We start from the raw sequence: 20,998 nt of genomic DNA, 5'->3' as shown, positions 1-20,998 counted from the left end.
TTAACCTGCTGATATCCGTATGAGAGACGCTGACCTTCACGATCAAAGACCAGCTAAGAATGCAATTTAAATAGCTGAATACCAATGGAGCTTTAACCCATTCTTCATTGGAATCTTCATTGATGCTTGTATGTGGAAACACCTCTAAATGATTTCAAAGTTTATAGTTATTTTTTTCATTACAGTTTATTTTTGGATTGTAAAAGATTCTTGTGCAGTTTCATTCGTATTTCCCCTGGAAAAGCCCTCTAATGCTTTGTTTGTTTTGCTGTGGTAGCTGGAAGCTCAGCTTGAAGACGCCACAGCTGAGGCATCAAAGGAGCGCAAGTTGCGAGAGCACAGCGACAGCTACGCTAAACAGCTGGAGAGCGAGCTCGAGGCACTCAAGGTCAGGACCCTGAATCCTTCAAAGAGCACCCTATTAACAGTGCATCGTTCGGGGGTCTTTCTCATTGGGGCTGCCTTAGAATAGGAGGGCTATTGTTCCCCTAATCTGGTTCTGTGTGAATGTGCAACACAATCCAAATGTTAAAGGTGCATTCAGTTTTGATTTTGTGAATTCCATTCTGTACAGTTAAGACTGTGCCTAGTTAATTGCCGTTACAGCAGTGGATTCATGCTTTGCATAACAGTTCTTTTATTTTTACTTTTGTATTTAAAGTTATGAAGCTTTGCTGTTTTATAATTTAAGATCAGATCATCAGTTTCAGAGTGTAATTCTGTTTTGTGTCTGTTCTTGTCATGGCTAACACAAATCCAGTTATCTTTAATCACCAATCAGCAAGATTGGACGGGATGGGGGAGGGGGGCAGTCCTGACTCCTGACTCCTGATCTACAGTTAGAAACTTGCATGTACAGCACAAAGCCCCCTGATAGGATGCTAGTGAGAGAGATTGTGTGAGAGAGGCTGCCTGTGGTGTTGCAGGTGAAGCAGGGGGGTCGGCTGGCTGGAGTGAATCTGCACACACAGCAGGAGCTGTGCAAGATCCGCTCAGAGCTGGATAAGAAGATCCTGTTCTATGAGGAGGAGCTGGTGAGACGGGAGACCTCCCACAGCACGGAGTTGAAGAACCTGAGGAAGGAGCTGCAGGACTCGGAGGGGCAGCAGCTCACCCTGAACAAAGAGCTCCTGATGCTGAAGGACAAGCTGGAGAAGGCAAGAAGGGACAGGTAGGGAGACTGCCATCTGTACAGAACACAACAATAGAATCACTGGGGTCCGTTCACAACACCACTCAATAGAATCACTGGGGTCCGTTCACAACACCACTCAATAGAATCACTGGGGTCCGTTCACAACACCACTCAATAGAATCACTGGGGTCCGTTCACAACACCACTCAATAGAATCACTGGGTACTTGGTTTGAAGTTGTCATACTGCTTGTGAATACATTAACAATGAATTCAGCTGTGTAATGTGAAGTGCTCCTGCACATAACGTAATGCAGTGTTCAAAGCATGCTTCATTGTTTCCAAGCCGCTCCTGTGCCATGCTTGGAAGGGGAATGCTGAAATGTCTGATTGGAGGAACAGAGCCTGTAAGCTGCAGTCCGGTGTACATGCAACACAGATTTAACCCTAAATTACAACCTCCATGCAGACATTCTGGCATTCTGTTTCACTGCAGTGTGCTTCTGAATCCATTCTGGGATCCTGCACCCCCTGGTACCCTCTCCTGAAAATCAGAAATCACACAGCGCTCTCTGAATGTACCCCCAAACTGCAACTAGCAAGCCTCTGTCACAAGACCCTTTTATTATCAGTGTACAGATGGTAATGTTTGTCCTTGCACTGGCACAGGCAAAGCGAGATGGAGGAGGCTGTTGGGACATTGAAAGACAAGTATGAGAGGGAGCGGACCATGCTGACTGAAGATAACAAGAAATTAACAAGCGAGACGGACAGGGTGAGACTTGCTGCCTGTACATGTGCATACCAGGGGTAGCATTGCTATCTTTTAATATAGAATGCAAATGTGCTCCTTTTACAAAAATACAGCAGCATGTTGAGTAAGCAAAACTTAGTATATGTTGCACATATGAAATATTGTAGAATTGTTTTCTTTTCACTAATTCAATTGCTTACTCCTTTTTATTCTGAGGATTAAGCAACACATTCTATACCTGCTTCCTTTCTGTATGCTGTGCAGTTTGGTGGTATGCTTATTGTATGTAGTCAGCACATTTTTAGCAGAGGGGGGGTCTGTCTGCATGGCAACTGAAAGTACGATTTAAACTGGTCCGTTCTTTAAGAATGTATTGAGCATGTAAACTCTCCCTCTGTAGCTCTGCTCCTTTGTGGATAAGCTGACTGCCCAGAATAGGCAGCTGGAAGACGAGCTTCAGGACCTGGCCGCTAAGAAGGAGTCAGTCGCCCATTGGGAAGCTCAGATTGCAGAGATCATACAGTGGTAAGCAAGAGCAGCCCGCTGTGCTCAGCACTGATACACTGTGAGCTTATAGAACATCTACAGCTGTGCTGGCTCACAATAACCCCCCACAGCAGATTCATCAGCATCCTGCTTCCGTGAACCTCAATATCAGAACATTGGAGATTCGAGAAGGTGCTCTCAATACTGAGAACTTCCGCCACAACATGGTTATTCACCAAAATAAACTGCTGGGCTTATTGTTTCGTTTTAGTTTTTGCTTTGTTGGTCAACACGATCTGTTTCAAGTATTGCTGGCTTTTGATATTTATATTCACCAGAATGTAATTTTTTAAGAAGAGTTGCAGAGCAAATTTGAACTAAAACTAGTGCAAGCACCCAAGTGAAGAATCTGTGCTGCTGTGCTTGGTGTGTGCTGCTGCGTCTAGAGAAGTGGAGCCCGTGCTGCTGTGCTCAGTGTTTGCTGCTGCGTCTAGAGAAGCGGAGCCCGTGCTGCTGTGCTCAGTGTTTGCTGCTGCATCTAGAAAAGTAGAGTCCGTGCTGCTGTGCTCAGTGTTTGCTGCTGCATCTAGAAAAGTAGAGTCCGTGCTGCTGTGCTCAGTGTTTGCTGCTGCATCTAGAGAAGCAGAGCCCATGCTGCTGTGCTCAGTGTTTGCTGCTGCATCTATAGAAGTGGGGCCCATGCCTGGCACACAGTAAGAGGTTTCTGACTGCACTGCTTTCTCACTCTGATCTGTGCAGGGTGAGTGATGAGAAGGATGCCAGGGGATACCTGCAAGCTTTAACCTCCAAGATGACAGAGGAGTTGGAATCTCTGCGCAGCTCTAATCTGGGCTCCAGGACTCTGGTAAGCTATGAGCTTCTATTATATTTATTCTGTCCAAGGCCTTCACTTATGAGCTCAGACTTGCAGTACATGTATATTAAAGCACCACCCACTCACCTGCTAACCCCCACTCCCCCCCACTCACTTTAAGTGCTGTTAATGCTGAGTGAGAGGGGTGTTATGAAGTGGCATCAGAGTTCAAGTGCTAAGCAGGCATGAAGATTCATTCTTTCATAGTTCTTAGTATTTACGGTATGGAAATCAGTAATGATTGTTTTTAGTGAACGTTTTCTTTACCATGCTTTGTCTGTCTGTACCCCCCTATATATTTAAGAGCTTTAATATACTGTGCTGTTTATCTTGATTACACTCTAGCAGAGTACAACAGTAAACAGTCCATTTCAGAGGTCTTTGATCCCAAACGTTGGAGATAAGTTGGTGAGTTTGTTTGTGTGAGGCTCAACCGTAGCTAAATAAATCATTTGAAAATAGAAGGCAAATAAATCACTACCATTTATAGACGTATTAGTATACCCTGATTGTGTGTGTGTCTCTGTGTGTGTGTCTGTGTGTGTGCTGCTGGGCGAGGCAGGGCTGAAGAGAATCTCGGACACTTTGTTTCTGCGAAAATTTGGCTTTATCTTAATCCGTATTCTGTACACATTTTTGCATAAATTAAACTCCATGTTTGTTTTTTTTTTCTGTGTATCTTTGCTGCATTTAATTTTTTTAATGAATTCCTGTTATCGTACATTAAAAGTAAACGTATTGGTCATACTCTTCATGTCATGCACAGTGTGCATGGGAGCAGTATGCATGGTTAGGGTAAAAACACTGACAGCGAAGCTCTGCAATGTGGACTAGGACAGGGTCAGAGGCTGAAGAATATGACCTGAAGGACAGCCTCTAGACTGATGCTGATCACCACTAAATGAATGGAAATCTCTAGTTCAGCAGGTTTCACATTCTTGCGCCACTTTGTAGGATAAACACAGGCTGCTGTTAAACGACACTTTGCATTCTGAACTGGGCAGGTATTTGATTGGCCATTAGACCTGTTCCTCCTGTCAGGTGTGTGTTTAGTTTGATTCTGATAAAGGACTTTAGCTGCGGCTCCAACGATGACATTAATCAGAATGAATAGAGAACTCTTTAAGTTTTATATCAGTTCTAGGTACGTTCACTGCAGGAAAGTAGTTTATTATGCTGATGAGTTTATCAGGGTTCATTATGTAAGTACTACTGGTTAAAAAGGGTTATGTGAGTCAATTGGATCTCTTCAGCTGCAGACAAAATATAAAAGCCTCCTTGTATATGTGGACACTGTGTTATCAGCATTTTCCAAACATGCACAGGGGAAAGGGTTCACAGGGCAGTGACAGGATTTTGGAAAGGTTAGCCTCTTCTCTGAAATATTATATCGAGGGGGATTCTTGTGATGTGTACAGTCTAGATGTTTCCTTACTAAGGTTACTCAGTTGTAGTCCCAGTCCTTAGGGCTACGCAGTGCTAGTTTAAATCTTGACTTAAGAATCTTGACCGAAGCAGGATCTTTAAAAGAGAAGGACAATGAGTTGTGCAATCTGGAGGCATTATAAGTGAATGTGTTTTCGGTGGGTTCCCCCTCTCATGTGTCTGACTGTATCTTTCACACGGCAGGACCCCCTTTGGAAAGTCCGGCGCAGCCAGAAGCTCGATATGTCTGCCCGGCTGGAGCTGCAGTCTGCTCTGGATGCAGAGATTCGTGCCAAACAGCTGGTACAGGAAGAGTTGAGAAATGTCAAAGCTGCCAACATCTCCTTTGAGAGGTAGTGGAGCGGCACGGTTCCAATTCTTATTACTATCGCACACACGCACACACTCACGCACACATATACACCCACTGCGCATTGCACACTGCACACACACACATATACACCCACTGCACATTGCACACGCAGCACACACACGTATACACCCACTGCACATTGCACACGCTGCACACACATATACACCCACTGCAGATTGCATACACACACACACACATCTATACAACCACTGCACATTGCACACATACACGTATACATCCATTGCACATTGCACACTGCACACACACACATATACACCCACTGCACATTGCACACACACACATACACGTATACACCCACTGCACATTGCACATGCTGCACACACCCACTGCGCATTGCACACTGCACACACACACATATACACCCACTGCACATTGCACACGCTGCACACACACGTATACACCCACTGCACATTGCACACGCTGCACACACATATACACCCACTGCAGATTGCATACACACACACACACATCTATACAACCACTGCACATTGCACACATACACGTATACATCCATTGCACATTGCACACTGCACACACACACATATACACCCACTGCACATTGCACACACACACATACACGTATACACCCACTGCACATTGCACATGCTGCACACACACACTGCACATTGCACACAGACACACACACACACTGCACATTGCACATGCTGCACACACACACACACACACACACACACACACACACACACACACACACACACACACATTGCACACACACACACACACACACAGCGTAGTGTGAAAGTCATTACTATATATAAAGGCCCTCTGTGGGATCTGTACTTCTTGTTTTAAAAGTGGAAACATGTTTCCATAGGTTTTCCGTGATCTGTTGTGAAGCCAATACCCCATAGATTAGTAGCATTGCAGTGCATGAATGAAAGAGATCGTTTCACACTGCCTTCTCTCGAAATATCCTGCAGTCTTTGTGTTTTTAGATTAAGTTCACTGGAGTAAAATAAATAAATAATGAAGTTCTATTTTTAGCAGTCATTGAAAAGAATGAATTAAAGACACTGTTTCCCGCAACAGGCAACCACTAATCTAGTCGGTGTCTGTAAGCAGTAGTGTGTCTAATGGGCAAATTACAGAACGTGTTCAGATCACACATTCACAGTGAAAACTGCGGTTATGAAATGATTTCTTCCATGGAGCAGTGCTGTACCTCCCTGTAGTTCTGCCTAGTCCCCTGCATTAGCAATGCTATGCTAAAGATCATGTGCTGTCTGTCCTACTCTGCACGAGTAAGTGTTCACCCATTCCATGTGCTGCTGTTCCAGCAAACTGAAGGAGTCCGAGGCAAGGAGTCAGGAGATGCAGGAGAAGCTGGAGATTATGAAGAAGGATCTGGAGGAGAGCAGATTCAGGACAGACAAAGGTAGAGAGAAGGAGAGTAGAGCAGGGAGGTCCGGCTGAGGAACTTCTCATTGTCATTCTCATCTTATTAGAGTACGGTCATCTCCGGCTAAGAGAACACCCCTCGGGAAGCAAGCCACGTGTTCTTATAGCCAAAGTGTTCTCTAAGAGATGATGTACAATAAATAAAGAAATAAATACACATGAATTTAATAAATACACATGAATTTAATAAATACACTTGTCATGACGCACCTGCATCAATGTATGAAATGAACTGAATAAATAAAAGCGCAATAGGAAAGTGTGTGCTAATAAACTGTAATAATAAAGCAACAGTCCAACTAGCGTTAATAAACTGTCAAATTAAATTAACACAGCACCCCTACACGTTAGAAAATGCAGCAGCAACATACAAGACACACGCATTATTATATTAACAGAATGGTAAAGCAACTCACCAGAACGGGAAACACCAAATTGTTTGGCCACTCTGATCAGGTTCTGACTTGGCAGATAACAAGCTGGATTCATTGGCTGTCTGATGCTGAAAAAAAATTTGCTGCTGCTTCCTTGCAATTGGCACCGTGACACATTTTTCGATAAAACCTTTCGAAATCATCTTCTTGGGAACCGGTGAAGCGATTGATCTGACACTTGGCAAATATCATCAGCATCCAAACCTGCATCAAGTTTGCGAAGCAGAGGTTTCTGCGATAAATTTTAATGTCAAAATGGCTGCCGCAAATCGAATCGAAACGCGTCCCTAAAAACAAACTGCTGCTGTTTGAAAACCGTTTGTCCAGCAAACTCCAAACTTGGTAGTTATCGTCCCAGTAACAATGGAATACAAATTGGTGAAAATGGTGATGTTTTATAAAACAAGATGGCCGCCACGTATACGTTTATATTTGAAATTTAAACCTGCATCAGTTGACAAATGATTTACTTGACTAACTCCAAACTTCACAAGCATCTTCCCTGATACTGTAGCAATACAACTGACTTAAATAATTGTGTTAACTGGAAACAAAAACGGCTGTTTGACGCATTTTTTAGAAACCTTTCGAAATCTTCTTGGGAACCGGTGAAGTGATTGATCTGACACTTGGCGTATATCATCAGCAGCCAGACCTGCATCATGTTTGTGAAGCAGAGGTTTCTGCGATAAATTTTAATGTCGAAATGGCTGCCACAAACTTTAACAAAACGCGCCCTTAACAGCAAACTACTGCTATTTGAATACCGTTTGACCAACAAACTCCAAACATGGTACATTTTTTTGTGAAAGAAAACACCCACGTGTTCCAATTGTACAACAAGCTTCTTTATTTTGTTCTTGAAGGGTTGAAGCTCCCGGACTTTCAGGACTCCATCTTCGAATACTTCAACACTTCTCCTCTTGCTCATGACTTAACATTCAGAGTAAGTTTATTGTTTGTTTGTTTCCTGGAGATACTGATATGGACGTAGTCAGGTCTGTGTGTTTACGGCTTCCTTTTAAAGCAGGCATGTGCTTCTCTGGGAGTGCTAAGCAGCCCCTTCACTTTCGTTGATTTAGCAATAGGGTGAAAGAGCGTGGACTATAGATCTGCTGTCTACATGGTCAGTACAAAAGTTAACAATGTAATCCTCCTTGTAATGGCTTTACTGAAGCTGGATCGACCCAAAGAGCAGAACTCGCACTGAAACGGGCTCTGCAGCAGAGATCTAATATGCTATTTTAAAACACCAAAGGCTGTTGAATTGAACCAAGGCTTTTGCATCACATTAGTTACATATGAACAGGTCCAATGACCTTCTTTAGAAAATTGCTTAACAATATCAAAGGCTTCAAACAAACACTTCTTCACCATAGCAGTGGAAATGGAATCATACTTCCTTTTTTTTTTTTTATAAAGACATTATTCCCCCATAGCAGCCCAACTATAACTCCACAGCTCTTTTAAAAGTGTCTGCCTTGCACTTGGTTATGGTGGAAGCTGAGGGGGCAGTAAATCAGTATTATTTGCCACTTCACTTTAGCTGGAGCCTGTGTCACTACCTCAGGACTTCAAAGGACATCAAGACAAGGGGGGAGGGGTAGAGCTCTTCCTCAAGCACAATCGGGATGAAACGAGGATAGTGTAGCTTTAAACTCTCCTCTGTTTCCGAAGCCACTGTGACAGTAAGAGTGAAGTAAAGCAACATGCCTTTATTTTTGTCCCTCATATTTGTTACCACAAAGGATTCTGTCTCATCTGCGTCCTCTCTGCAAGCGTTTTGGGATGAAGTAAGTTGGTTGACACAGCTTTCTCACTCCTTAACTTCTGGCCCGTACCTGTTATCTTAACCCCCTCCCCCCGTAGCTTCCCCGTTGACTCCTAATGATGGGAACATTGTGAAGTGGAACTGGGCTTCACAATTACAACAGCATCCCAAACATGCACTGGCATAATGCTGTGCTGGCAAGTTTCCACAGAATCTGTTCATGTTTACTAACAGTAATGCATTTCTCTAACTCCTTTCACTGCTCTCACACACTGGGGTGTCATTGTGTTGGATAGCAGCCTCATCTCAATGTTTGTGTTTAAGCTTTCCTCATCTTTCATCCAATGAATCCTCCAGTAACATGAGTATACAATAAAACCTACATGAATCCTCCAGTAACATGGGTAGTATAGTATAAAACTTAGTATTCTTCTTCTGCTTGATTTGGTTTTGTATGTTGTAAAGCTTTTTTCTTTTCTTTTTTACAAAATGTGGGTGAATAGATAGCTTCCCATGCCAATAGAAATATCGCATCCCTTCAATTCCTATCCGAGCAGCTTCTGAATTTCAGTTGTGAGGAAGTGGAGAGCTTGATGTATCCTGCCCCTGTGTGATTCTGAGCACTGATATGAAAATCTGACTCTGTTTGTATTGATATCCCGAAGCACTGTTACCAGTGTAGTATAGACAGTGTTTATTCCTTTCTCTTCTAGTTAAAGATCAGTCTATCCAGTGCTCTACTGCATGGCCATTCTTTAAACAACCAGCCCAATTAATGTGATTATACACCCCCCTCTGCTCCTCCAGTCTTGATGAAATTAAACTGTTCTACTTCTGAGAAGGATGAAATAAAAGAAAAAATGTGTTTGTAGCTGCTTCAGTATTGATTCAGAAAGTCCATTTGGAAAACAAAGCTCCATCAATCCTAACTGCTTTACCTTGCTTTCTGCAGACCAGCTCCATTACTGACCTTGACACATCGCTGCAAAAGCCTGAAGTCTCCCCCACCCTTTGTGTGTCGACAGCACAAGATGTAAGTACCCTTGTGCAAGGCCACTGCATTCTGGAAAACGTGATCTTTGTGTGAGGCTGGCAGGAGTGCTGTCTGCATGCTGTGTTTCACCTGTAAGCCCAATATGGGCACATGTGGGCAGATCTTTGCTTGGAGGAATGTCCGGGAGGCTCGTTCTCCTAACCCTGCTGTTCTCTCTGGTTTCGCTAGGAGCCAGTTAAGCCACCGCAAGCTGCTCCTGCTGCTGCTTCCCCTGTTTACCAGTCGACGTCGTTGAGTTTACCAAAGGTAATTCTCACAAAGGCAATTCTCACAAAGGCAATTCTCACAAAGGTCATTCTCATAAAGGGCCTTTACTATTGTGTTGCCACAAAACAACTGGGGACTACAGTAGGTCTTCCAAAATGTTTTATTCTATAATGTATTGTAGATAGATAGATAGAAACTTTAAAAACTCTACAATAAAATCAGAGTAAAGGAATAAAAAACGTCTTTTTTGTCTAGTGTTGAGTTTTTGATATACTAGTTTATTTAGCGTTGCTCGCTTGTCCAAAAGGACTCTCAATACAAGACGCTTCTAAAGTCTCACTAATTTGCTCTGCCTTCCAGCCTAAAGCCCATGAGCTCAGTATCAAGACGTTCTCCAGTCCCACCCAGTGCACCCACTGCACCTCCCTGATGGTGGGGTTAATGCGCCAGGGCTACGCCTGCGATGGTGAGTCCTGTCTCGCTGCTTTCATTCTGTTTGCAAGTAAAACCCAGGTCAGTCTTCCTTAATGAACTTCTGACTCCAAATCACAGGAAAAATCAGCATTCCAGCTTACACTTCGATCTTTATTAGCAGAACATCCACTATACTGACTTCTTACATCCACTATACTGACTTTACCTCCACTATACTGACTTCTTACATCCACTATACTGACTTTACCTCCACTATACTGACTTCTTACATCCACTATACTGACTTGAATTTTATACTGGGTAGTGTGCTGGCGCAGTGTTCGTGGCTGTGTGTGTGTTTTAGCTGTTCTTGCTGGCGCCGTGTTCGTGGCTGTGTGTGTGTTTTAGCTGTTCTTGCTGGCGCCGTGTTCGTGGCTGTGTGTGTGTTTTAGCTGTTCTTGCTGGCGCCGTGTTCGTGGCTGTGTGTGTGTTTTAGCTGTTCTTGCTGGCGCCGTGTTCGTGGCTGTGTGTGTGTTTTAGCTGTTCTTGCTGGCGCCGTGTTCGTGGCTGTGTGTGTGTTTTAGCTGTTCTTGCTGGCGCCGTGTTCGTGGCTGTGTGTGTGTTTTAGCTGTTCTTGCTGGCGCCGTGTTCGTGGCTGTGTGTGTGTTTTAGCTGTTCTTGCTGGCGCCGTGTTCATGTTATTGAAGAGCTGACTTTCCTTTCACAGTGTGTTCCTTCATCTGCCACGTGTCCTGTAGAGACAATGCCCCCCTGGTCTGCCCAATCCCTCCAGAGCAAGCCAAGAGACCCCTGGGGATCGATGTGCAGAGAGGCATAGGCACAGCTTACAAGGGCTACGTCAGGGTAAGAACGGGCTGCTATTCACCCTGTGAGGATCCTGTCATCCACTCTTTGTGTTGCTGCTAAAACAAGGTTGTACGAATGTTGTGTTTTGTTTTCCTATAATCCCTCTGTTTGTTTTCAGATCCCGAAGCCCACTGGAGTGAAGAAAGGCTGGCAGCGTGCTTATGCCGTGGTGTGTGACTGTAAACTCTTTCTGTACGATGTGCCTGAAGGGAAGTCGACTCAGCCTGGAGTTGTAGCTAGCCAAGTCCTGGATCTCAGGTAGCGAGCTGGCCTCATTGAGATCTGCGATATCTGTCCGCGCATCTGTCTGTCTATGTTGGCATGCAAGCATGTTTAGGACACCTTAAGGACAGTTGTGCCTACACACAAGCCTGTAAATATAAGACTTTACTCTTTTTATGAAAAGTGAATGTGCCAAAAGTTTGGAGTTGTAAAGCACAGTGAAATCTGCTTCATTTCACTTCAGAGGGACTGGGTAGAAATGGTGACAGTAATTGACATTTTCAGGATGTCACTAATAACCTGACATTTCTGGAAATTAGTAAAAGAACATCATGCTAATCTTAATTACTATGCATTTTTATCTGTATAAACTAAAATGTTGTCATTAATATAAACCTGCAGTACATTGTCATTTATTCCCATCCACTTCCATACAACTAACTAAACATACTGTACTATATGCTGCTAATATAAAGCAGTTTCATTTCATTTAGTAACCTCTACTGTACATACACTCAGTGTCACAGTAACATCAACATGCTTGTCAAACGTACACCTGCCTACAGTATAAGAGCATGAGAAATGGAATTCTTATTGCGAATGAACTTTATGATTTCTTGACAGCTGAATCATCTCTCTGTATTGTCAGCAGTAGCATTGCAGTCACCTTTGTGCTTAGCTGATCCAAGGCCAGTATTACTTCCCCTGAAGGGAGCGTTCCTGGGTGAAGGGGCTCAGTGATGCAGGGGGAGGTTTATTCCTGTTGTTCTGTGTTTACAGAGATGAAGAGTTTTCTGTGAGCTCCGTGCTGGCATCGGATGTGATCCATGCAACTCGAAAGGATGTGCCGTGTATATTCAGGGTACGCTTCATTCAAAAACATGTTGAGAGAGGAAGAAAAGGACAAGCCCAATACCCATGATGGGCTGCTTTATGAAGACTAAGTCTAGGACTGATCCTGACCAATTAAAAACTATATACAATCTGCTGGACTGTCATGCTCTAAAACAGTGCACAAAGTAGAATGATACAGAACGACATGTGCATGATGTAGACATGTGCATGTGTTTGAAAGAGGACATGTAATGACAAGGTAGAGCTCAGGTCTTGTAGATAGTAATGTTTAATATGAAGTCTGGGGCACAAGTTTGTAGCATCATACACCGTGGACTCTGCAGGGTCCCAGAAAGACATTTCAGCAATGTGTAAAAACTGAACTACTCAGAGGGGTTTGATACTTTTACACAGAACTGAACTGAATTATAATTGAATTGAATATATTATAATAATTGAATGATAACTTGGGTTAATATGCACTAGCACCGTTGGATTCAATTGTACTGTAGTGTACTTGAGTACACAGGGTGGGGCATGCGTGCATCATATCAGTGTTTAAAGATTGCAGGTGGGTCGCATTGCTTTCCCTTGAAGGTGGTATGTTGTTAAGCGTTGATTGCAATGGGAAGTAGAGGCACTTGCTAGCAGGAGATTTTAACAGGCCTGTGGCCCATATTTGCTCTTAAAGGGAAGCCCATTCTGAATGCTCTGTGTGTTTCAGGTGACGTCGTCTCTCCTGAGCTCCCCCCCCAAGACCTGCTCCCTCCTGGTTCTGGCTGAGAGCGAGGCAGAGAAGAGGAAATGGGTTGGAATCCTTGAAGGGCTGCAGAACATCCTGAACAAGAACCAGCTGAGGAATAGGGTGGTGCATATTCCACAAGAAGCCTACGATAGCACACTGCCTGCTATCAAAGTGACCTTGTCTGCTGCTATTGTAGGTAAGGTGCACACAAGGGGCTTGTACAATAAACTGGGCTGAGATATGTCTCTGGAGAATAGCAGTCAGCTGCATTCAGTACAATCCTTGCATTTCCTAATGCTACAGCAGTTGATGTGAGTGCTTATAATGCATGTGCTGAGAGCAGGGCTTCCAAGCCTCTCGATTCTGTTTGAGCCTTCGCTCCAAAGAGACGACGTTCTTGGCAGCTGCAGTATTCATTGCAGATTTATTGTCTGCCCTGCGCTCCACTGTGAAAGTAATACACTTCCACTGAGCAAAATATATAACCAAGCAGTGACTGCAGCACTTAGCGAGATTACAAATCTCTTGGCAGATTGAGTTTCTGAACAGTTTTAATAAGAATAAAGTGAACCGTTTCAAATGTGCAATGTTATAAAGTCCAGGGGGTTGGATGTCCTTGGACTTGGATAAGTGGAGAGGTTTATACATATTGTATTGAAGGCTAGCAGCTGAGGATTGCTTCCATCTCCCTGCATTAAACCAGAAGCTGCAGCTTGTCACTGAAGAGCGATCCAGCCTGCTCTGTGGAGACAGTGCGGCCTAGTGGATAAAGCCAGGTACTGAGAATCCAGAGCCTTCCTTCAGGACTTCTTTCCTTTGGCCAGGGCAGGACCCCTCCTCTGTAGATGGGCATTGCAGTCACAGCAGGCTGTGCCCTCGTTTGAGCCTGGCTGTAAACCTGAGTGCCTCACGTGTGCTGTGCTCTCAGCACTCTGTTAACAGAACTCTTTTCCTCTTCGTAGACCGCGAGCGAATCGCACTTGGCACGGAGGACGGTCTGTATGTTGTGGAAGTCACAAGAGATGGTAAGGCTTACATCTGACTTTCCACATTCCAACCTGCAAACTTCCCTCCAAAGTTATTCAGCACTTAAATATCTGAAGATGCCATAAAAAAAAGAAAATTATATTGTCTCTGTATCTGTCAGTCTGTACTCATCTACAGTATTTGTCTCTCCATCTATCAGTCTAAATTGAGTAACTGAAAGGTTCAGTGTTTTGTACCAAGTGTCCTGCCCCAGGATGAGAGCTGTAATATCCTTCTGTATTCCCAGTGATCGTGCGAGCTGCTGACTGCAAGAAGGTGCACCAGATCGAGCTGATTCCCAAAGAGAAGATCATTGTCCTGGTGTGTGGCCGGAGCCACCATGTCCACCTGCTCCCCTGGGCTGCCCTGGACGGAGGCGACACCAACTTCGACATCAAGCTCCCTGACACCAAGGGCTGCCAGGCTCTCATCACGGGCACCCTGCGGCCAGGCGGGCCCACCTGTCTGCTGGTGGCAGTGAAGAGGCAGGTGCAGTGCTACGAGATCAGCAGAACCAAACCCCATCACAGGAAGCTGTGCGAGGTGCAGGCCCCGGGCAGCGTGCAGTGCATGACCCTGCTGAGAGGGCGGCTATGTGTGGGCTACCCCTCGGGATTCTCCCTGCTCAGTGTCCAGGGGGAGGGTCCCACCACCAGCCTGGTGAACCCCGGCGATGGCTCGCTGGCCTTCCTGGGACAGCAGCCCCTGGACGCTCTGCTCACCGTGGAGGTCGGGCCGGAGGAGAACCTGCTCTGCTTCAGCCAGCTGGGCGTTTACGTGGACCTGCAGGGGAGGAGGTCGCGCACACAGGAGCTCATGTGGCCAGCCACGCCTCTGGCTTGCAGTATGTGGATTTACTTCTGGTTTTGTTTTTATTTTGTGGTTTGATTTCTAAAGCTGATGCAGCCACAACACAGGCTTGTGATGATCCCCTGAATGTGCCCATTGGTATTCTCAGGTGAGCATAGGTCCAATACCAGTCCTGCTGCAGGCAGGCTCCAGTGCATCTCAGGACCTGCTGGTAGGAACCAGGCGCATCTCAAGCAGAGACTCTTGTGTGTTTTTTGATCTGGGATTTTGGCGACTGTCCTCTTTCATCAGCGCCACCAGTCGATTCCTCACGTGTTACCAGCCGCAGTGAAAGCCATGAGTGCAGCTGATAAGAGCAAGTGAACGAACACATTGCGCCCCCAAGCCCAGTTTAATAAGGGATCTGTATTTACTGGCTTGTAGCCTTGTTTTTCCCCTTCAGTTTGTTGTGTGTTCGCTCCCTTTTTTTTTTTTTTTAGTGCAGCATAAGAGTCCCTCCAGCAGTGCTGTTTAGTCTTGCTGCAGGTTTTCATCAAGTGAAATTGTGAATCCAACCACAGGGTATCTGTTATAGTTACTGACACAAACTATTAAAGAAAACCATGAATATGCTAAAGCAATGACGCTGTATTTAATGAGATTCCAGTTCTGTTCAGATTCTTGCCTGGTGATGTTTAGATTTCTGCTGCTTGCTTGTTTGTTTGCTTTGTGGTGTGTGCGAGTGCTCTGAATGTGCCTGTGCTCTTCTGTGACAGGCTCCTCCTCCTCCTACCTGACAGTGTACACTGAGTATGGGCTGGATGTCTTCGATGTGAACAGCATGGAGTGGATCCAGACCATTGCTCTCACCAAGGTGAGTGCGTGTGATCTCCTGAGCAGCCAGTCCCTCTCAGCTCTCTGTGACGCTGCTCCTAACACAAAGTTTCCTGCTCCTCACAGATCCGCCCGCTGAATGTGCCGGGGACTCTGAACCTGCTCGGCTCGGAGCAGCCCAGACTCATATACTTCAGCAGCAGATATTCAGGTTGGTGTGCTTGCTTGCTTGTTTCTAATTTTAGGGTTTAAGCCTGATTTCTACTACCAAAATTGGTGTTGAAAAAACTGTTGACAAGAGTAGTTATTGAAAATCAAGGATAGTTTAAAAAAACACATCAAGGTATTTCCTCCTAATAAGTGTAATTAATGGAAGTGTATTCCAGCATAGAGCTTCTGATGTTTTATTTGTTAAGAGTTTGATAGAGTAGGACCCGGTTCCCTCTGCTCTAAGTGTGGGATCAATTTAAAACTTTATTTTTGGCGGAATGAGAAGGGAGGAGTGCCCTGCCCTTAATAAAAGGCTCTAAGGTTACAAATCTCAAAGTGGTTTTGTTTCTAGAAGCTGCTGACTTTGCCGTGCCGGAGACCTCTGATAACAGCAAGAAGCAAATGGTGCGAACCCGGAGCAAGAGGAGGTTTGTGTTCAAAGTGCCAGAGGAGGAGAGGCTGCAGCAGCGCAGGTGAGATTATCAGTGTGATCAGTAACTGTTGGGAGGCAGGAGAGGCTGCAGCAGCGCAGGTGAGATTATCAGTGTGATCAGTAATTATTGGGAGGCAGGAGAGGCTGCAGCAGCGCAGGAGAGATTATCAATCTTATCAGTAACTGTTGGGAGGCAGGAGAGGCTGCAGCAGCGCAGGTGAGATTATCAGTGTGATCAGTAATTATTGGGAGGCAGGAGAGGCTGCAGCAGCGCAGGAGAGATTATCAATCTTATCAGTAACTGTTGGGAGGCAGGAGAGGCTGCAGCAGCGCAGGTGAGATTATCAATCTTATCAGTAACTGTTGGGAGGCAGGAGAGGCTGCAGCAGCGCAGGTGAGATTATCAGTGTGATCAGTAATTATTGGGAGGCAGGAGAGGCTGCAGCAGCGCAGGAGAGATTATCAATCTTATGTTGTGTTGGGAGGCAGGAGAGGCTGCAGCAGCGCAGGTGAGATTATCAGTGTGATCAGTAACTGTTGGGAGGCAGGAGAGGCTGCAGCAGCGCAGGAGAGATTATCAATCTTATCAGTAACTGTTGGGAGGCAGGAGAGGCTGCAGCAGCGCAGGAGAGATTATCAATCTTATCAGTAACTGTTGGGAGGCAGGAGAGGCTGCAGCAGCGCAGGTGAGATTACGTGTCGCCCCTCTAATAAGTCATTAGTCATAATATCCCTCCGTTCTCCGACGTCGTCGCGTCCTCTCTAATAGTTAGAATAGTACAACCCTCCGTCCTCTCCGACGTCGTCGCGTCACTCTAACACCGTGTAACAATTTTTTTTTTTTTTTTTTTTTTTTTGTTCCTGGGTAGTAAGTGTTATTTCCTAATTGCTTATGCCTCAAAAGTATAGAAGATGGCTATTATTCCCCACAAACTTTGCTTTTGTGACCAGGACAGTGATATTTCAAAATATCACTATTTCCAATGGGAAAACTGGCAAATGTGTGTCTTTTCGTTCACATAAAGTCAGAAAAAAGCAACATATGAATCCAAACTAACATGTATTTATACTAAAGTGACTACAAAAGATTTAGAAGTGAGTAGTTTTTCGAGATTTACGATTATACTGTAAATACATAAATACTGTGTAAGCCTCTGTGAACCCTGTGAATGCCCCTGAATCCTGAGCCTTGCTATTCAGTCATTGCCAACTGGAACACGTGGTGCTGTGACCAGGAGGGACTGTGTAGGGTGATGTAGAGATTGCAGAACCATACTCAAATCACTTGTGGCCTAAGCTTGATTCGAATCCAGGCCCCCGGAGGTGAAAGTCTAGTGCATCAGCTAAAGACAGCATGCTTTATCAGCATGCGTGTCACCCTTATATGTCTATATCTTGTTTTTATATTTCTATTACAGGGAGATGCTGAGAGACCCGGGACTGAGGTCCAAGATGATCTCCAACCCAATAAACTTCAATCACGTGGCTCACATGGGGCCAGGCGATGGGATGCAAGTGCTCATGGATCTCCCATTGGTAATACCTGAGGACTGCTTCATTCAGCTCGCCTCTTTTTTGTGTGAAATTACAAACAAATCCTCCTTTACTTTCTGCTGATGTGGAAAGGGATTTGCCATTGCTGCAGTACTCATTGTAGCAACTCAAAGCTCTGTGTGTTTGAGTCCCCCTCCTAAACGCAGTGGTTATGCAAGGGGAGGTGCTCTTTCTTTACTCTAGTGTTCTCCTGAGGTTAGGAACAGAGTGCAGTTTGTACAGGTGGCTGTGTGACAGAGTGAGCCAAGAAATCAGTGCACGACAGTCCTAGCTCTTTCATGTTACACTCTTTTTTTCTTTTTGGGGGGGAATTTAACTAGTATCTCCTTCCTTTCCTTCTCTCTCTCTCTCTCTCTCTGTTTCTGTTGACGTAGCAGAATGAATTTCCTTCCCCCTCATCCTCTCGACACCATGCTTTGATATCTCCTCCAACCAACTTTGAGCACGTCTATCACATGAGCCCTATTTGTGCTGAAATCTATCTTCAGAAAGATCATTCCTCACTGCAAGGCCTCCCACTGCTCTCCTCCTCTTCCTCTCCCTCCACCGCTTCCTTAGCAAGGGTAGGAATAGCTGTCCCCCACTTCCACCCCCCAGCCTGCCTGCCTGCCTGCCAGGAATGCATCTGTGTCATCCTTTTTATTTCTTCTGTAAAGTCATGTAACTGTCAAAGCGCTTACAAACAGACTGATTGATTAACCTGCCGTGTTCCTGTCCCTGGACTTAACTGTGTGACTGTTGCAAAGTGTGCAGCGCTTCTCTTTTCAGATTCTGACTAACTTCAATCAGGAAACCTTTCAAATTCAAATAATAAGTAACAAAAGGCAACTACTTCGAAGAGAATATAGTTTTTAAAAATGAAAAAAAAATGAAATTTTTACTTACAAAAAAACAAACCAATTCTGATTTCTGCATATTCCAGTGAATTGGGGTTGTGGGGTGGTTGTACAGTAGGTATTGGGGTTGTGGGGTGGTTGTACAGTAGGTATTGGGGTTGTGGGGTGGATGTGCAGTAGGTATTGGGGTTGTGGGGTGGTTGTACAGTAGGTATTGGGTTGTGGGGTGGATGTACAGTAGGTATTGGGGTGGTGGGGTGGATGTGCAGTAGGTATTGGGGTGGTGGGGTGGATGTGCAGTAGGTATTGGGGTTGTGGGGTGGTTGTACAGTAGGTATTGGGGTTGTGGGGTGGATGTACAGTAGGTATTGGGGTTGTGGGGTGGATGTGCAGTAGGTATTGGGGTTGTGGGGTGGATGTACAGTAGGTATTGGGGTTGTGGGGTGGATGTGCAGTAGGTATTGGGGTTGTGGGGTGGTTGTACAGTAGGTATTGGGGTTGTGGGGTGGGGTGTACAGTAGGTATTGGGGTGGTGGGGTGGATGTGCAGTAGGTATTGGGGTGGTGGGGTGGATGTGCAGTAGGTATTGGGGTTGTGGGGTGGATGTACAGTAGGTATTGGGGTTGTGGGGTGGATGTACAGTAGGTATTGGGGTTGTGGGGTGGATGTACAGTAGGTATTGGGGTTGTGGGGTGGATGTGCAGTAGGTATTGGGGTTGTGGGGTGGATGTGCAGTAGGTATTGGGGTTGTGGGGTGGATGTACAGTAGGTATTGGGGTTGTGGGGTGGATGTACAGTAGGTATTGGGGTTGTGGGGTGGATGTACAGTAGGTATTGGGGTTGTGGGGTGGATGTGCAGTAGGTATTGGGGTTGTGGGGTGGATGTGCAGTAGGTATTGGGGTTGTGGGGTGGATGTGCAGTAGGTATTGGGGTTGTGGGGTGGATGTGCAGTAGGTATTGGGGTTGTGGGGTGGATGTGCAGTAGGTATTGGGGTTGTGGGGTGGATGTGCAGTAGGTATTGGGGTTGTGGGGTGGATGTACAGTAGGTATTGGGGTTGTGGGGTGGATGTACAGTAGGTATTGGGGTTGTGGGTGGATGTACAGTAGGTATTGGGGTTGTGGGGTGGATGTACAGTAGGTATTGGGGTTGTGGGGTGGGGTGTACAGTAGGTATTGGGGTTGTGGGTGGGGTGTACAGTAGGTATTGGGGTTGTGGGGTGGGGTGTACAGTAGGTATTGGGGTGGTGGGGTGGATGTACAGTAGGTATTGGGTTGTGGGTGGGGTGTACAGTAGGTATTGGGGTGGTGGGGTGGATGTACAGTAGGTATTGGGTTGTGGGGTGGATGTACAGTAGGTATTGGGGTTGTGGGGTGGATGTACAGTAGGTATTGGGGTTGTGGGGTGGATGTGCAGTAGGTATTGGGGTTGTGGGGTGGATGTGCAGTAGGTATTGGGGTTGTGGGGTGGATGTACAGTAGGTATTGGGGTGGTGGGGTGGATGTACAGTAGGTATTGGGGTTGTGGGGTGGATGTACAGTAGGTATTGGGGTTGTGGGGTGGATGTACAGTAGGTATTGGGGTTGTGGGGTGGATGTACAGTAGGTATTGGGGTTGTGGGGTGGATGTACAGTAGGTATTGGGGTTGTGGGGTGGATGTACAGTAGGTATTGGGGTTGTGGGGTGGGTGTACAGTAGGTATTGGGGTTGTGGGGTGGATGTACAGTAGGTATTGGGGTTGTGGGGTGGATGTACAGTAGGTATTGGGGTGGTGGGGTGGATGTGCAGTAGGTATTGGGGTTGTGGGTGGGGTGTACAGTAGGTATTGGGTTGGTGGGGTGGTTGTACAGTAGGTATTGGGGTTGTGGGGTGGATGTACAGTAGGTATTGGGTTTGTGGGGTGGATGTACAGTAGGTATTGGGGTTGTGGGGTGGGGTGTACAGTAGGTATTGGGTTGTGGGTGGGGTGTACAGTAGGTATTGGGGTGGTGGGGTGGATGTGCAGTAGGTATTGGGGTTGTGGGGGGGGTGTACAGTAGGTATTGGGTTGTGGGGTGGTTGTACAGTAGGTATTGGGGTTGTGGGGTGGATGTACAGTAGGTATTGGGGTTGTGGGGTGGGTGTACAGTAGGTATTGGGGTTGTGGGGTGGTTGTACAGTAGGTATTGGGTTGTGGGTGGGGTGTACAGTAGGTATTGGGTTGTGGGGTGGTTGTACAGTAGGTATTGGGGTTGTGGGGTGGATGTACAGTAGGTATTGGGGTTGTGGGGTGGTTGTACAGT

The 20,998-nt window shown here is 45.7% G+C and overlaps 1 protein-coding gene across 9 annotated transcripts in view; it reads left to right on the top strand.

The window, feature by feature from the left end:
• LOC121330280 (serine/threonine-protein kinase MRCK beta-like) overlaps nucleotides 1–20,998 on the top strand; it is a 66,032-nt gene that overhangs the window by 40,259 nt on the left and 4,775 nt on the right. Inside the window, exons 14-37 of one of the 9 annotated variants that reach the window (XM_041276664.1) lie at nucleotides 278–388; nucleotides 927–1,171; nucleotides 1,804–1,909; nucleotides 2,289–2,413; nucleotides 3,134–3,239; nucleotides 3,597–3,656; nucleotides 4,878–5,026; nucleotides 6,366–6,463; nucleotides 7,787–7,866; nucleotides 8,669–8,713; nucleotides 9,644–9,724; nucleotides 9,914–9,991; nucleotides 10,313–10,418; nucleotides 11,094–11,230; nucleotides 11,352–11,491; nucleotides 12,236–12,317; nucleotides 13,014–13,230; nucleotides 13,997–14,059; nucleotides 14,308–14,904; nucleotides 15,626–15,723; nucleotides 15,810–15,894; nucleotides 16,246–16,366; nucleotides 17,745–17,862; nucleotides 18,255–18,443. In XM_041276664.1, coding sequence (XP_041132598.1) covers nucleotides 278–388; nucleotides 927–1,171; nucleotides 1,804–1,909; nucleotides 2,289–2,413; nucleotides 3,134–3,239; nucleotides 3,597–3,656; nucleotides 4,878–5,026; nucleotides 6,366–6,463; nucleotides 7,787–7,866; nucleotides 8,669–8,713; nucleotides 9,644–9,724; nucleotides 9,914–9,991; nucleotides 10,313–10,418; nucleotides 11,094–11,230; nucleotides 11,352–11,491; nucleotides 12,236–12,317; nucleotides 13,014–13,230; nucleotides 13,997–14,059; nucleotides 14,308–14,904; nucleotides 15,626–15,723; nucleotides 15,810–15,894; nucleotides 16,246–16,366; nucleotides 17,745–17,862; nucleotides 18,255–18,443 — 3,237 coding nt within the window. Of the gene's footprint in view, nucleotides 1–277; nucleotides 389–926; nucleotides 1,172–1,803; nucleotides 1,910–2,288; nucleotides 2,414–3,133; nucleotides 3,240–3,593; nucleotides 3,657–4,877; nucleotides 5,027–6,365; nucleotides 6,464–7,786; nucleotides 7,867–8,668; nucleotides 8,714–9,643; nucleotides 9,725–9,913; nucleotides 9,992–10,312; nucleotides 10,419–11,093; nucleotides 11,231–11,351; nucleotides 11,492–12,235; nucleotides 12,318–13,013; nucleotides 13,231–13,996; nucleotides 14,060–14,307; nucleotides 14,905–15,625; nucleotides 15,724–15,809; nucleotides 15,895–16,245; nucleotides 16,367–17,744; nucleotides 17,863–18,254; nucleotides 18,444–20,998 lie in introns of all 9 variants that reach the window. The other 8 variants (XM_041276663.1, XM_041276662.1, XM_041276671.1 and 5 more) reach the window with 8 other exon arrangements.

This window comes from Polyodon spathula, chromosome 17 (assembly GCF_017654505.1).
Source record: "Polyodon spathula isolate WHYD16114869_AA chromosome 17, ASM1765450v1, whole genome shotgun sequence".
Taxonomy (NCBI): Eukaryota; Metazoa; Chordata; class Actinopteri; order Acipenseriformes; family Polyodontidae; genus Polyodon; species Polyodon spathula.
This window is presented reverse-complemented; position numbering and strand designations above follow the sequence as displayed.